Source organism: Vanessa tameamea, chromosome 5 (assembly GCF_037043105.1).
Source record: "Vanessa tameamea isolate UH-Manoa-2023 chromosome 5, ilVanTame1 primary haplotype, whole genome shotgun sequence".
Classification (NCBI taxonomy): Eukaryota; Metazoa; Arthropoda; class Insecta; order Lepidoptera; family Nymphalidae; genus Vanessa; species Vanessa tameamea.
Genome location: NC_087313.1, coordinates 13695084 through 13712259, shown reverse-complemented (window position 1 = coordinate 13712259; position 17176 = coordinate 13695084). Strand labels below are relative to the sequence as shown.

Here is a 17176-nt window from a genome sequence, read left to right as displayed (position 1 = left end):
CTTATTTATCTCTTAAGACAAAATAAATAAAAACATTTATTTTAATCATAGAAAATTAAACTGTAATTAAGCTATGTAAGCAACTAATTGTTTTTTATAGTAGTTACAAAGTAGTTGTAAAGGTTTGCATCACATTCCACCAAGCTGCTCCAGTTCAAGTTGGTGCATTATCGTTTATAAAATAATACTTACTGTAAAGGAGAAAAATAAAACATTGGCGAAATGTTAGTAATTATTTATTATCTGTCAAAAGACAATAGTTTACAATTATTTTTATTTCATGTACTTAGTAAATACAATTAGCTAGATTTATCTGATACTGCGATCTGTCACTGCCTGACTGTCTGTAGGACGCGCACACTCACACACACACGACATAAAACGACGCACAATACTTGTTATTATTATACTTTACAAAGAGGTTACATTTGTCGGAGTCGCTTGTTCGGCCGCTGGCCATCGTTCATGAACCCGCCTTGCTGTAAAAGGAAAAAAATATATATAATTAAATATGCGATCCTGAAGTTTTTCGTAATATTCCTATAGAATAATAAGAACACGTAAGTACGATTGTGGCTTATAATATCACGATCCTATTGTATTCATTAAGTCTCCGTCTAAAGACCTTAATTATAAACAAATTAGACGTCTACTCCCCAACATATACCACAAAATATGAAAAAAAAAATTTTTTCTCAATAAAAAATAGAAGACCATTTATACCGGAAATATCCATAAATATACATAATTAGATAAAAATTATCACAATAATTTCGGTCTTATTCTACTAGTTATCATTACGATAACCTGTACAAATAACATTATAACCTTTCAAATTATTGTTAAGCTGTTTTAAATATTCACGGCTATCTATAATTCAATTGGCTTAACACAAACTTGCCGATATTTTGTTTATAAAAATAATGTAAAAAATATTTATGATCAAACTGACCTTACTTGTGAGTCATAAAGTCATTGAAAAATTAAATTATATGTATTTTTGTATAGACAATACTAAACACATTTTATAAAAACAATAAAAATCCTATTGCCTATGTAATAGATAAATAGGTAAAAGTAGAAAAAAATAATCTCAGTGCCACTAATTATGAATCACTACAAGTTAAAACCTATTGAACTATTCGCCATGAAATCTTTAAATTGCTTTAATTTGTTAAATTTATCGGTCGATTAACACTGCCTACATGAATAGGCTTAGGAGCAATTATAGTAAGTGTTTGAGTACAACTTTCCAAACATGTTTTGAGGTTAAACAAAAGATATACCGTAGCTGCCAATTATTTTTTCTTAATTGCCAAACGGACAGAGAAATCGGTTGTCATTAACAGCATTATTTAGTGTGCCTATGCACACTTGTATTACACTTTAAAATTAACAATTGACATAATACATTACATGTATATGTTGTCGCCATTAATATTATAATAAAAATGTATTCGGTACGAAGTTGGCTAGCCTGTTTTGACAAGTGGCGACGACATCTGCACCGAGCTTACTTCGCGTGATCGACAGATGCTGAGTTCACTTTATTCGGTGCCCTAGCGAAGGAAATCCTACAGGAGAGGCGCTTTGGATTTAAGTAAAACTAGTACTTGGTATCATTATTCCTTATATAAACATAGTTATTTTTAGATTGTGCTTGTGTGGATAATTTATGAATTTGCGATTAAACTATAATAAAACATAATATAACAAAGTATAATAAGTGCAATGTTTTGTATATTGATTTGTAGTTGTAATGTGTAATATGTTTGAAAATAATACATGTCGTAATTTAAAGTGAAACTTATTGTTAGTATTGGAGATTAAATAAATGAGTGTTTAACATTGTTGGTTTTATATATATTTATTTTACTAAAGTTTAGCTTTTATAATTTGTCAGTATAGCTGATGAAACTACGATAGCTGTTAAACCCTGATTATAATACGTAAAATGCTTCAAGTTGTTTAAAGATTTGTTATTTATTTATAAGATCTATACCTGTTTTGATGGCTAATGAATAGGCAATAAAGTACTGGGCTACAGTTAATAAAGTTGCCAATGTATTATTAATATGTCTGTATATATTATTATTACTTTCTATGAACATTTGACTATTTTTATTTGAATAAAGTACAATTTAACATGGCGACGGATTTATTATAATCTCGGTCGCATAATATCGCTGTCTATATTATATTATTTTCTTTTCTGTGTATAGAACAGACTTTGAGTGATAGTATAGGTTGGACATCTATGAATTCAGAAAATTTCGACTGTATTATTGATCGATAAGATAGTATCGAAAATTATCCAACACATTAACTTAACTTTACCATAGTCAAAACAAGTGCATTCGGATCTGAAATCAGTTTTGTGGAATTCAAATAGTAACTTAATTTTTGTTGCATTGTTTTTTTCTATAATGTACAGTTAAGATCAATCAGTTCAGAAATAAAAGGCCTCAGATATGTTAAGACCAGCATAGTGAACTCTGGAATTATATTTTTACTTGGTACGGCCTGAAGGGGATTGTTTAATTCTCAAGGTGTGTTATCATGTAAAATTGCATACATTGCATAGCTTAGGTACCTTGTATGAATGTTTTTCTCAAGTTACCTGTTTGTTCTGGATTTATGTTCTACAGGTAGTTCTGAAAAGAATGCACAGAATGTTATATGCATATCTCTTTTAAATTATTTTTTATTTTCTATGCATTCGTTTCTTTTTAAATATACGTAAATTCATTTTTATATAGAAATGCAAATATGATACTAGAGGTGAATGAAATGAAAAAAAAATCAAAGAACTAGATCGAAATGTCGTTCGAGAATATTTTTAAACTTGTAAATATATGTATAAATAGTTAGAACTGCAAAATACCCCAAGCTATCAAGGTCACTCACTTTCACGATCTTGTTACTAGAAAAGTTTACCCAATGATAATATAATAATAATGAAACATGTTTTGTTGCTAAAATACGAAAATAATATCAGACGCGACACCGCTCGCATCGGTCAGGATGCCAGCGGAGTGGCGGCAGCGGGTAGGGCGTGGGCAGGTACCGGTCGGCCCATGAAGGGCTGGTGCGCGGGCGGCAGGTACGTGTTGACGGGCGCGAAGCCGCCGCGCGGGAACGCTCCGCCGCGAGCCGCGAAGCCGCGCCCGCGTCCTCCTGTTCGACGACACGCACACGTTATATTTTTAATTGTACTCATTTTAATAAACAAATGGACAAAACCTAGTTGGTACAAGCTATTCGAATGATCTTAGGTACTTCCTGTATACGTTACTTCATAATAAATGTAAAATATAAAATCTTTAATAGAAAAGGAATAACACAATATTATAAACGAGTTAAACTAATAAAGTTCAGTAATCCTATACAAAACATCGTTATTACTGGCGAAGAATGGACATATAGCATATCATGGTGTAACACGAACCTCGGAAGTTCCCCCTGGCGTTGAACGCGGCCCCGCGTGGGCGAAAGTTGGCGCGCGTGGCGGCGCCCGCTCCCCCGCCCGCGTTGTTGCCGGCGTTGGTGTTGCGGTTCTGCTGCGCGTGTTGCCGCTTGTTCTGGTAAACCGTGCACCCCATCAGTATGACATTATTTTATTCCAGTAACACTTACTCTATTTACTTATCAAGGAAACACGGTAATGGGGCATAAATGCATACTATATAAGACATTGATATATATAATCGGCGTAGTACCTTATTGGTGTTGGCAGAATGCGCTTTCTGTTCGTCCTCATCCCGATACTTGGAGACGGTGACGAGGAAGCCGTTGATGCGTAACTCTCGGTCTAGCTTCAGAGCCTTCTCGACTGCCTCTTTCTCATGGAAAGTTACTCTCACTGTACACAAAAGTAATAAGAATAGCTTTACTTGATTGTCTGTAGAGTAACAGTACATAACAATAACCTGTTTTAAACAAAGATAAATAAATACTTTAAATAATAATAATTTAAACATGTACTTACAAATCTTATACTTAGTCTTGCTGAACTCGTGTACGTGGGCGATGTCCCCGCACTGCGAGAACAGCAGGCGCACGTAGTCCGTGCTGGCCTCGTAGGGCACGCCCACCAGCACCGCGGTCTCGGCGCGAGACTCCGCCGCCACGGAGATCGCGCTGCCGTCCAGCATCGTCCCGTTCTCCGACAGCGCCTAGGGGGCGGCCGGTTAGTGCGCTCGGTGGAGGGGGAGGGGTGATATGGGTGTGATGTTTTTAAGTTGACGAGCTTCCATACTTGTTGTATCTTTCATGTTATGTATGTTTGTATTTTAATTAAAATGTTATTTTGTACCTCGATGCAATATAGGAAATAAATATATCTAATTTATTATTTTTTTTTATTTTGTCAATTTCTGTATACTCTGTCAAAGTACATCGAAAATGATATTTCGAGCGAAGGAGAAAATGTATTTATTATTCACAAAAAAATTGTAAATTGTGAATTGAATCAAAGCCCAATGAGAGGAAACAAGATTTCAACCGATTATGCCTAAGTGTTTGTATGTAATGTACGTTGACCGTGAGTTACCTCGTTATTAACTTTTCAAAAATTAGCCTATTTCTACTTATTATTCTGATCTAAGAATAATCTTATCACCAGATTACTAACAACGTCTCGCGAGTCACCGACGAGAGTTTGCCGACGCTTCCGCGCGTTTCAGTCCCAGGTCGCATCCTATTCTGATCGCGCGCGGTTTATACATTAAATATCACAATCTCTTATTTATTTAAATATATATATACATTAGGGTGTCCCTTAAATTTCAACTTCGATATATTTTTACGCATACCTTCTTAAAACTTAAGTAACAACCCAATGTTGTCTGGAAAAAAAATATAAGCCCGATTTATTAACGATAACCCGTGCCGACTTGCGATTTAAACTTCTCCATACTAGTTCCGCTGCGACCTCTAACTACGTATTTTATTTGTCATTTTTTACGTTATTTTTTACATTATTAGTGTATTATTGTTTATTGCAATATATATTATAAATATGTCGATAGGATTGCGAAGTGATAAACACAATATTTTCCTTATCGGACTGCCTAGCCATCAAATAAAAGGTGCAAAATTACCATGTAATCGAAAAGTTCAAAGCAAGAATTCTGACGAAGGCATTTCTGACCCTAAAAGAGGTGGAAATAATGTCATAACACCTAAACTTGTCGCAGCTGTAGATCTTTGCCCATTAAGCATAAGAGACTCCGTTTATATTCTTCATTCGGTTTTAGAAGCGCTTATTCTGAGCAGAAATTAATAAATCCTCGGTTCGGAGAATTATTATGAAGATAAAAAAATCCAGGACAGAAGCAATAAAAACTGACGTTCAGAAAAATGGACCTGACGAAGTCAGACTTTTGGGATGAAATATGAAAGTTAAAACTGCTAAAGCTGCGACACAATATGTTGACAACAATATTACATATATTTAGAATATTATACATCCTCTTGAAAAAGCAGTGACCAGACCATCATTAAATGGGCAAGAGGAAGAAAGGTAAACTTCTAACACCTAGTTTCCGAATTCGCAAATGATTCAACATCATTCTTAGAGATGGATGTAGTCATTTCATTATTTATAATTTTATTAATAGTAATTTAAATTTCACGTTAAAAAACACATAACTCCTACAAGATATGAATGATAAAGAAGAGGTGACTTAGTATTTGATGATTGACAAGAAGAATATATATATTCATTTAATTGTACTTTATTGAAGTGGAAAAGACTAACTATTCCGTTTCCTATCGGTTCTTCTTGGTAAACTCTACTTTCCGAACCAGTGGCAGCACGCCGATTCAAAAGTGCTATTATGGTCTACTTGAATAAAGAATAAAATAGAAGAATAATTTTGATTTGTTTTGTTAAACCTTGGCTCGAATGCACTAAGGCGACTAAAGCACCTAGCCATAATGTGTGCTTCTTAAAGGCGCTTAAAGAGTATGAAATATATGTAAAAAATTATAAAGTTTATATAAGCAAATTTAGCTATCACTCATGGTATTTATGTGGAGAGACAGTCACTGTATCACTTTTTAATGATGAAGATAATTACAGATGAAAGTAATTGCCAACTTAAACAGGGATAAAAACTCAGATTTTGGCAAACATTTCATCCAAGGAAGAACTGACCTATAAATTGTTCGATAAGCTAATTTTTTGTGCGTTTTTTTACATTACTTGATGTATTTATTTTTGTTATTAACACTAGATGATTTTGTATCGGAAAAGAGCAAACAATTTCTTTCTCGACTACTTATCGACGACAGTTTTCTTCTTGGAATGATAATGCTACTTTTTTGGAAACTAAAAGAAGAATAAGACGTTTGATCGTTGTAAATGACACTGCTGAAAGGCCGGTCAAATTAATGCAAGATTTTAACTGAATTATTACAGTTGAAATAGAGTAAAAACAATTCTTGTTGTACTATGTCCAGGAACATAAAAGTTTGTATGCAGACTGTAAAAAACTACATTAAAGATCAGTTATCCCTGACTGATTATTATTATTTTATGTTTTTAACTAAAGAATAATGTTTATCTTCTTTTATTTTAATTCTTATTCACTTAATTTGTTGTATTTATATATAGTTTGATATATATTTATGTTAGTTTTATAGCGGACAAAACTATCAGCTAAATAAATGACTTAATAAACTTTATAGCTTGGTCGGCATAGGTTGTGATCATGTTAAAAGATGAAATTTCATATTTGAGTATGTTTTAGCATTTATAAAAAAAATTGAGGTTATGCATTGTGAAAAACAATAAAAATGTTTTCTGGTCATATAAGGGACACCCTAATATATATATACATTAATAATTTAACTTTACTATAATTTAGAACAAAAATAATAAATATTTGTATTGCACTTTAAGCATAGATAATTATGTATGACGTAATAAGACTGTGTATGTCCAATGCGGGTGGAATGATCATATTTGATCAAACCCTCTATAATTAAGTAAGATTAAAAAAAAGTTTTGTGCGATTTAATTTGGAATACACTCAGATTTATAAAATAATATAGGCCTATTTAATAATGTGGCTTCTTAAGTTAATAGATCTATAAAACATTGAATTAGTGTTAAGTTCATGTGTAAAATACTAATAAAATTGTGTATAGTATATGTTAACCATGGAAGTGAACTTGAAAGACCTATAAGGAGGCAATGTTCTGCTGGTTGTGTAGTAATTGATTTTAATGAACCATGAAACTTGTGAAATGAACACACAACAAAAATTGTAACTAACAACATTAAAGAAAAAGATATATATACATATATATTTTTGTTTAAATAATTAAATATTGTTAATGTTGCTAGTTAAAAATATTGAAAGTATAAACAAACTGTGCAAAATGAATACAAAACAAAATACACATATTGACTGATTTCCCACTTGTAAGACATTTTAATAACAATCTTTTGTTTTTTATATTATGGTATTTTAAAAGCAAGTTTTTCTAAAAAAAAAATGCTTGATAGAAGAAGATCAGCCATTAGAGAAACATTCAAATAGTCATTCATACTTTACATTAGGATTTCTAGGAATTTGGAAAAAATAATTCTAGCCTTAAATTAAAGCATTGCCTTCTAGGTTTTAACGTTCGAAGGCAATAATATTAAGGTCATCTAAATAATAAAAATTTTAAAATAATAATGTTAATAATCATTTGTTTACCTTTTCCAGAGAATCTTTGTTTTTGAATTCGACTATAGCCGATAATGTCGGAGTCGTGGTCAGTTCAGTAACAATGATTGGACCACGTCTAAAAAGAAAGAAAAATTTCCCTCATTAATACTCCATAATAATATTCCAATATGTTCATAGCATGTTTTCAGCCAGAGAACAGTATAAATTGTTTTTAATAAAAATTGTAATGCAAGAGTAAAGCAAAATTGACCAAAAATTGAGGAACTGATATTTGAATGTTATCAGAACGACATGTTAATTTTATTAGGATCATAAACTTTAAGATTCTCACTTGACGCTGACGACGTCACCGTGCTTGGAGAACAGCTCCTTGAGTTTTTCTTGATAATCAAAGAGGTAGCTCGACGGGAGATTCTCCACTAGCAATTTACCCGACTCGACTTTGTCTTCTTTTTGTTCTTCTGGTTTTGCCTCATCGCCTTGATTCTGTTCTCCTTCTGTTTGTTCTTCGGTGGCTTCCTCGGCCCCCGTAGTTTCCACTTGTTCAGACTCTGGCTGAGCATCTCCGTTGTTCTCATCGGTCTCTACGGGCTCTGCGACTTCGGCCTCAGGTACTTCCTGAGTCGGCTGATTCGCTTTGGCTTTGGCGCCCTGGTTTTTAGCACCACGACCTTTCTTTTGAGCCACCATTTTTGCTTTATAGCTAAAAATTACGAAAACCAATCTTAATTTTTTTATCAATGGACAGCCATTTCCCGCCATGTAGAAACATAACTTGTGACATATACAACAAAAAACGTTTGCCGCCCATCTAGCATCAAGGACAAAGTCGTAACCCGCGAAAAAAGAGCAAATATGCCATTTAGACTAAATTTGCTTAACATTATAGTTGTTAACAGGTAATTGTAAGAGATAAACTTATAACGGTGAAATTATCGATATCAATCAAGCGCGCCATGAAGCATGGCGTTCAATGGAAAATTCACGAAACCTTACACCCATATTAAGTCACTGTTATGGGATGAAAGAAGTTAATCCTAAAACTTTGGGTAATACTTATAACATATAACTTACCTTTTTATATTATATTAATCTTATTATCAAATAAATATCAATTACACAGTAAAACGACGCCACTTTACAACTTAAAATAACACGCACCCGGCATCACGCAAGCGCAGCCATTAATTAATGATGTTGCCAGTTGAGAGTAAAGCGCTTGCCGCTTGTGTATTACGCTTAAATGTAGCCAGCTTATACTAAATAAATACCGTATGACAATGGTAAATATTAAATATTATTTTAAACTCAAATTACGGAAGACATATTATAAATTCCCAATTTGTTTATTTTAATTAGAAAATTAAAAAAAGTTGATATAATTTTGACTCGATTAGTCTTTGAAAATTTGACTAATTCAAAGTAAAAAACAAAGCTTTGAACATTAAAAAAAATGAACATGAAATTAACACGACAACTTTAACTACTATAAAATTTTAACTACTCACTGTTGAACATTATAGGTTTGTGATTTATTATCTGTCTATAGATAAAGTTACCCTGTTTGTTTGTTTTTCTTTTTGTTGATTATAATAACTCTGGTATAACATAATAACATAATCAGCCTGTAAATTTCCCACTGCTGGGCTAAGGCCTCCTCTCCCGTTGAGGAGAAGGTATGGAGCATATTCCACCACGCTGCTCCAATGCGGGTTGGTGGAATACACACGTGGCAGAATTTCGTTCAAATTAGACACATGTAGGTTTCCTCACGATGTTTTCCTTCACCGCCGAGCACGAGATGAATTATAAACACAAATTAAGCACATGAAAACTCAGTGGTGCCTGCCTGGGTTTGAACCCGAAATCATCGGTTAAGATGCACGCGTTCTAACTCTGGTATGATTTGTGCCAATTTTACAACAGAAGTTTCCATGCACTCCAGAAAAAATGAAATAGAAATTAAGATACTAATAAAATGAATTTCTTTGATATAATAATTATTAAAATTTTAATGTATCCTGCAAAATTTACTTAACGCTATGACTTCCCAATAGTCGCATGTCGGTAGGCAATAATGCGTCTACACTGTACAGTAGAATCTTAAAAGAAAAGCTTCTACACTGATTATGTACTTATTAATTTTAATTATATTTTTTTATTTTATATAATTATAGTGTAAATTGCGTGCAAAAAAAAAGCTACCTTCATGTGCTTAATAACATGTTTATGTTATGTTTATTAACAAATTTTATTTTTTGAATTATAAGATGAATATATATATTTTTGAATATCTATATTAGTTAACAGAAAATCAAGAACTTTTTATGTTACAGTGTACTCATATAGTTAAATCTTGATTTCACCCTAATCCACGATACTGAAAGCCTTTTATTTTAAATATTTAGTTATTTTCAACCTAAAATATTTAACGAGAATTTATAATGCAAAACAGGTGGTAGGCTTTCTTTTTCAATTGACAATCTAATAACGTCATGTTTGACAATTTGATTTTACGCTTAAAACTTAACCCCAAAAGTTTAAGTCAAAACCAAGTCGAGTGGACATACACATTAATTGGTTATTAAAAAATATTCTTCTGAATATTATACATAATTATTTATATAAATACTAATGTAACTTGATAAGGTGTTTGTTAACAATAACATGAAATCAAAGTCATTTGAATTACCGAAACAAGCGACAGAACTTACCGCATAGTTCTAGAAGAGAAGACGACCTCAAGGTTACATCCACCCCTAATGTCAGAGGTAAAAAAGATAATAGCGAAAATGTTAAGTCTATTATGAAGAACTCAACCCATGTATAAATCTTTTGATATACAAAAGTTAATGCCTATAAAATTAAACCCAGAAAGAGAAATAAGTCAGTAAGCTTTATATTGGATGATACTGAAACTGTTGCTATTAAGAGATCGAAATCAGAGCTATCAGTAATGGACAGCAAACTAACACAGCACATCAAAACGAACTTTGGATCAGCCAAAACTAAAAAACCAAAGAAAAAATCTAAGAATGGAGAAAAAAGCAAAGGTGATGCAAATAATTTCAAAATAGAAATTGATGCATCACAAGAAAGCACTAAGTCAGACGCGGTGGAGACATGTGTCATGAAGGATATCTCAAGTAATGAAAAACAAAGTGAAGATAATCTAAAGATAAAGAAAAACAAAAGACAGAGAAAACGAAAACAAATTGATAATTCTGCAAATCCAGTAACAGTAAATGGAACCCAAGCAGATGAAGCTACAGAAAAAAAAAAGAAAAAGAAGAAACATGAAACTAAACAAATAAAAGATAAAATAGACTCTGAAGGTGAGCCAGCAACAAAATCTTGTAAGAAAGATATAAAGCCAGATGTAATAGCACAAGACTTGGAAAGTTTAAGTATTGGTGATAATGCACATACATTGACAAATCTTCTTGATGAGATGACAGTCATAGATAAGAAAAAGAAAAAGCACAGAAAGCCAAAAAAGAATAAGCAACAAAACTCTTCTGACGATGTAACCACTGAAATAGGTGAAATGAAAGCCGTGGAAGAGAATAAGAAACGCAAATGGAATAAAGACAGTAAAGTTGAAGTCAATGATGACAAACTTGTAACATCAATTGTTGTTGAGAACCTGCCCTTCAAAATAATGTGCAACTATAAAAAGCTGCTTACTGAACACTTTAGTACATTCGGCCCAATAATAGTAGTTGGGTATGTAACATAGTAATATATGTCAATATAGTAAATTACCTTACATATATTTCTTAAAATAGTATTGACATCTCGAAATTTCAGTATTGCTGAAATATACTCTATTGAAGAACCTGAAGCATTCAGAACTACTATAAACTTTGAAAGTGAAGATGCAGCCAATAAGGTGATTTTACCATTATTGTAATTATAAATACATGCTCTGGAGATTTAGTTATTTTTATAAATATTAGCGAATATAATAAATATAATTTAATCATAATAATGAACACCTACTATATATGTCAAGTGTTTGAATGACATCATCAATAGATAAAATTGTTACAAATATGTACCCTTGCAGTAGTCAAAGCCATCAAATACTTTACAAATTGAGTTGAATTTACAAAAGAATTATTAACATTAATGCCTTCACTATATACTTGATAAATACTTGACTGTTTTATACCAGAACCTTTTTATTTTTTATATCAGGCCTTAGATGAAGACAATACACTGTTTGAAGGCAACCGCATTCGTGTAAAGCGACTCCTTCCGCCCTCACAGACGACGTTAGTTGTTAAGATGTATGCAAATTTATCAGAACCAGCGCTCAGCTTAGTCTTCAGCAGCGCGGGTCGGATAAAAAGCGTTCATAAATCGGTCAAAGGGAAAAAGTCTATAAGTAAGTTCTATTGCTTTATTCTTCTAACATGCAAAATATCAATGTCGTTTTATGCATAGAACCTATTATGTTCGTATGAACGAAGAAAACACATGATTTTATCATTAACCATGTAATTCCGTATATAGCTTCATTCTGTCACACACTATTTTTTACACATCCACTTAATTTAAAAGTACCCTACATTTTTAATCATAACATTGTACATAACAGAAACAAATATGTTTCGGAAAGTAAATGAAATATTTTACGAGAGTAAAACCGCTGATGATAATAAAGTGAGAGTTATAATTTAAAATATTATAGTCAACATATTATACTTAAAACATTACTCTAATTTACAGCTACAGCATTTATCGATTTCGACTGTCCAGAAGCAGTGGAACGAGCTATCAAGATGGCGGGAGATGTCAAAATTGGAGGCAAAAGAATATTTGCTGCGAAATTCGAATTACGCAATCAAAACAAAAAGTTGAAGAAAAGTGAAAATGATGGAGGCAGTGATGATTCAAGTGATTAATGTATCATGCCGTGATTTACTTCCTGATTGTATTTTAAAAACTTGATCATTTACTTATATACCTATTTTAAAACTACTTTATAATGTAATTTTATACAGCTAAGTAACTATTTTTAGTATAACATGTTAAAATTACTTAAGAGGACTACAAGAGCTAAGTGCCCTTGAGAATCGCACGCACACACTTACAAAATCGACAAAAACGGCAAGCCCGTGAAGTAATGGTTAAGCGAGGCAACGAGGTTACGCCCAAATATTCTAATAGATGGCGCCAAACCGAGCGAAGTAAGATCAATCATAAATCTTATAAAAAATAGATAGGACAACAGAATTGTTTTTATTTCTTTCGATGTTAGTTAACAAATGATTATAAAATAAAACTGATTCAATTAAACTTACAGTATTTTGTATACAATAAAATAGTCTGTTAATTTTAACCTTGTTTTCTTTTATTTATATTATTATACCACAATTAGTTCTTATACTAAATATTAAAACATACCAATTTTTAACATTTTACAAAAGTTTGATAATCTATTTATATAATAAAATCGTAAGTGTTAAATCTGTAGTGTAGTAACCGTGGGGTAACATATACATGTAATGTTTTTTCGTTTTATTAATATCGGTTCACAAAGAAAAAATATATATTCAATTTAAAAAAAAAAACATCTAAATATTTACTAGAAAAAAATGTCAAGACGATTTGGTTGAATTATTGGTTAACTAGGTTAATCATACTAGGTTTAATCATAAATCTCATAAAAATAGATAGGATATTAGAATTATTTGTATTGCTTTTGACTGTTATTCGAAAATGATTAAAAAATAAAACTGATTTAATTAAACTTAAAATATTTTTATTTATATTTGGTACTACAAAAAAAAAGAATGTGTTAATTTTTTTATTAAAATCTTTTATTTAATTTCACTTGTATGTATGAATGTATGTACATATGTCCTGGAATCTTGCAATAAATATTACACCCACTTCCACTGAAGCTATGGACCTGAAAGTTGGCACACATATTTAGTCTCGATGACAATGCACGGTTCATGAATTGCTGCCATATTCAATCCAATATGGCGGACGTTACAATAAAATGTCAATTTTTGAATTACGTACAAATGACACTTCTAAATATTCTAATTCTCTGGTTCACAACAATTACATTTTTTTTTTGTTACGACTTTACTTTTTTTTTATTATTAAAATTAGTTCATACATAACTTTAATTCCTATTATAAACAAAATCGATAAAATTAAACTCTTACGCAATATATATAACGTCCGTGTTATTGTTTTCGACTTTCTTTATTCTGTAAAAAATAAATATATGTTAGTAATTATATTTTTATTAATTATAAAAGTATGTATTTAAAAAATATGTATCTAAATATGCCCCATACTACTTTTCATGAAAAATATCATAATGCTTCGAGTTCGTGGGGATCGAATGCAGTCACTCTCAATTGATTTTTTTCTTACTTTCACCAAATACTCTACCGTAATATTTAAAAAATTGCTCGAAAAATCAGATTCTATGCGAAGTGATTGCACATTTTTTCTAATAGATGTTTTCAATATTCATAATTTATAAAAAATAAATATGTTTACTAATAAAATACTCTTACCTTTTAATATCGCTCATATGTACGTTCGACGATTAATTTATATAAACGTTTTTTAGTTTTCCTCACGCGTTTCACTTTATTTCCCATATTTACACAATTAAGATTTATAACAAATATTATAATAAAAACCAAATGCCTTATTACTACTACACTATTTTAACTTAATATATTTATTTACAAGAAAGAATAATATTTATTATAAGAAAACATGAAACAATGAATTTACAATTAAAATTACAAAAAATTACTCGTAACGTAATGATGCGGCGAAAAGATCGACACGTCTATATAGCATCAGGCCTCGGCCGGCAATCCCTGAGCCCTGAATTGCCTGACGCCTGTACACGGCGTTCACGCAAACATGCGTACGCATTTTGTTCGAAAATAAGAATATCTGATTTTAAAAAAATCTATTGATTTTACTAAAAAAGTGACGCAGAGGTAAAGTAGTATATTGCTTGTAGAATAATCTGACAAAAAAACCAGTATTATTGAATGTATATAAGTATAGTTATTATTTGTTAAAATATTTTTTTAGAGGTAACTTTGCGATTTTTTTCTGTCGTACCAAATTAATTACATCATGTTTTCAAAATAACAAATAACTAGCATGTATCCTGAAGATTATCATATATTTTTTTCATTTGGTTTACTGCATTGGATCATATACTTTTTTGCATTATAAAACTTGCATTTAGCTCATGTAGTCCCCTTAAAGTAGATGCGAATACAATATTTTTCTTAACAGTTACAGTTGTTTCATTCAATATTTATATTATTTTTTTTACAAAGCACCTTCTGATTGTTCAAGTTAACATTTTACTAAGGAAAAAGAATGATTATTTGAAAATATATGTTTCTGCCCGGGATCGAACCGGGGGCCTTCTGCGTGTTAGGCAGATGTGATAACCGCTACACCACGGAAACGATATTAAATAACTCCAATATACCTAAAAAAAATTGAGATCGGCCAAATTTGGCAATTTTTTTTTATTATAAATAATTATAATTTTTATGTTTATTTATGTATAATTTTTCCATAGTTTTCCTTTAATTATATTAGTTTAAAGTTATATTTTAAGAAGGACAACTTAATCTTGGGTCTCAAGGGATTGCTGGTATAAAGATGAGAGAGAGAGGAGAGAACTAGAGCAGCTGTTGGGTGTTGTTAACGCGAGCCCTACACGATTAGTACACGCTAGGCTCAATACGGAGCTGTTTTTGGGGGCTCCTATATAAAATAATTTCTGGAAGCAAGCAAGCAAAATTTAATAATATAAACCATTAATGATGATATAAGTTAGTAAAATTTTTTGTTATAGCCTCGTATCAAAATTGGTGAACCATCGTATCATGATAATATAAGTAATGATTGCATCTTATTTTATGACAAAATGGGATGTAGTTCTGAATGAACTCTGGACTAGGAGACATTGTCAAAGTCACTACAGAAATATCAACGCTCAAAGCTGCTTCTGCAGAAAGAGCGGATGTGGAGCGAGCATTCAGTATTCAGACAAAAATATATCAATAAACTATATACTAATTCTTATTGAATAAAAGAACACCATATCGGCATGATGTCCACCTTAAATAAAACTTCGAACGGCTAATGCAATTGATTTATTTTGAGTGGTAAAGTAGGTGCTTTTTACTCTGTTCTATTAATTTTGTATTTACTAATATATGTTTTTTTACTTCTAGGTTTGTTAAGGTACCACAGGGTTTTTTGAAATTAATTTCCCTTTCTTGTAGCCACGTCGGACCGTTCCACCACAGTTTATGCTCTTTTAATTCAGGTAAAGTTATTCCCATTGAGGCAACATCAGCAGGATTTTCATCAGAATTCACGTGAAACCATTTGTTTCCAATATTATCCAGTATAGTAATCACTCGGTTTCGTACGAAAGTTTGCCATCTTGCAGGATCACCTTGTAGCCACGACAAAACTATGGTTGAATCGGCCCAGGAAAATATTTGACTGACAGGTATACCTGTTGCGATACTTATTTGTTTCAGCATTTTTGAGAGTAGAACAGCGCCACAAAGTTCCAGTCGTGGTAGTGAGACTTGTTTGACTGGTGCAACACGAGTTTTCGCCGCAAGTAGTGTAACTTTATGTTGTCCATCTTCAGAGGGAACTCTCAGGTAGACAACAGCCGCATATGCATTTATAGATGAATCACAGTAACCATGTATAGATACATCCCTTATATTAACCTTAGTAGTACTTAACCATTTTTTTATCTTTATATCTTATAAATGTTTAAAACTTTCTCTTAAATCTAAAATCTAAAAACCATTCTTTTCTTATTTCAAGACCAACATCGTCATCCCATTTCACACCTTTCAGCCACAATTTTTGGATAATTATTTTTGCAGATATCATCAAAGGGGCTAACCATCCTAGCGGATCAAACAGCTTTTGTATTTCAGATAGTATTGTTCTTTTGAAGATGACTTTAGGTACAGTAGGTAGATTTAGTTTATATTGAAATGTATCTTCACTTGTATCCCAACACAAACCTAATGTTCTTATTGTTTTATTATCTATATCTATTTTTATTAAGGTATTTTTATCTTCATTAGAGAATTTCTTCATAAAATCTTTATTATTTGATGACCATTTCTGTAGTTTGAATCCTCCCTTCTCCAAAATATGACAAATACTCTCAGCCACTCGTATTGCTTCTTCAACATTATCTTGACCTGACATTAAATGATCCATGAAAAAATTTGCTTAATTGTTTCAGCTGCAATCGGGTGGTTTGAACCTTCGTCTTCTGCTAATTGTTGTAGTGTTTTTACTGCTAAGTACGTAGCAGATGCTGTACCGAACGTAACTTTTAATAAACGATAATCCTTGATTATGTCTCTATCATTTTTTCGCCAAAGAAGTCTTTGATAATCTAAATCTTCCTTACTGATCAATATTTGGCGATACAT

General features: G+C 31.7%; 2 protein-coding genes and 1 non-coding gene across 5 annotated transcripts; 1 reads left to right on the top strand and 2 right to left on the bottom strand.

Annotated features, from left to right (window-relative positions):
• Positions 1-220: 220 nt before the first annotated feature.
• Positions 221-8925, bottom strand: LOC113404442 (uncharacterized). 3 transcript variants are annotated; one of them, XM_064220871.1, is made up of 9 exons: positions 8760-8925; positions 8017-8388; positions 7713-7800; positions 3989-4175; positions 3720-3862; positions 3449-3581; positions 3068-3177; positions 2594-2654; positions 221-479 (listed from the first exon to the last, which is right to left on the bottom strand). In XM_064220871.1, exons 2-8 carry the CDS (start codon positions 8373-8375, stop codon positions 2643-2645), a joined length of 1032 nt encoding a protein of 343 aa, XP_064076941.1. In that variant the 5' UTR covers positions 8376-8388; positions 8760-8925; the 3' UTR covers positions 221-479; positions 2594-2642. The 3 variants fall into 3 exon arrangements, with proteins under 3 accessions (XP_064076941.1, XP_026501112.1, XP_026501110.1); XM_026645327.2 differs by having other exon boundaries at positions 2621-2654; XM_026645325.2 differs by lacking the exon at positions 2594-2654.
• A 1468-nt stretch (positions 8926-10393) lies between these two features.
• Positions 10394-12619, top strand: LOC135194822 (uncharacterized). Its single transcript, XM_064220838.1, has 4 exons — positions 10394-11411; positions 11496-11577; positions 11886-12075; positions 12420-12619. Exons 1-4 carry the CDS (start codon positions 10642-10644, stop codon positions 12593-12595), a joined length of 1218 nt encoding a protein of 405 aa, XP_064076908.1. The 5' UTR covers positions 10394-10641; the 3' UTR covers positions 12596-12619.
• A 2465-nt stretch (positions 12620-15084) lies between these two features.
• On the bottom strand, positions 15085-15157 carry Trnav-aac (transfer RNA valine (anticodon AAC)). The gene has a single exon. It is a non-coding gene; the product is annotated as a tRNA-Val (tRNA).
• Between the last annotated feature and the right edge of the window lie 2019 nt (positions 15158-17176).

What these genes read in the sequence shown, in the direction of transcription:
- LOC135194822 (XM_064220838.1), top strand. Translation starts at nt 10,642, where the DNA reads ATGGACAGCAAACTAACACAGCACATCAAAACGAACTTTGGATCAGCC. An exon ending in GGCCCAATAATAGTAGTTGG is followed by an intron (nt 11,412 to 11,495) that starts GTATGTAACATA and finishes TCGAAATTTCAG; the next exon opens with TATTGCTGAAATATACTCTA. An exon ending in CAAAGGGAAAAAGTCTATAA is followed by an intron (nt 12,076 to 12,419) that starts GTAAGTTCTATT and finishes TCTAATTTACAG; the next exon opens with CTACAGCATTTATCGATTTC.
- LOC113404442 (XM_026645325.2), bottom strand. Translation starts at nt 8,375, where the DNA reads ATGGTGGCTCAAAAGAAAGGTCGTGGTGCTAAAAACCAGGGCGCCAAA. An exon ending in ATTCTGCCAACACCAATAAG is followed by an intron (nt 3,582 to 3,719) that starts GTACTACGCCGA and finishes ACGGTTTACCAG; the next exon opens with AACAAGCGGCAACACGCGCA. An exon ending in CGCCAGGGGGAACTTCCGAG is followed by an intron (nt 3,178 to 3,448) that starts GTTCGTGTTACA and finishes GTCGTCGAACAG; the next exon opens with GAGGACGCGGGCGCGGCTTC.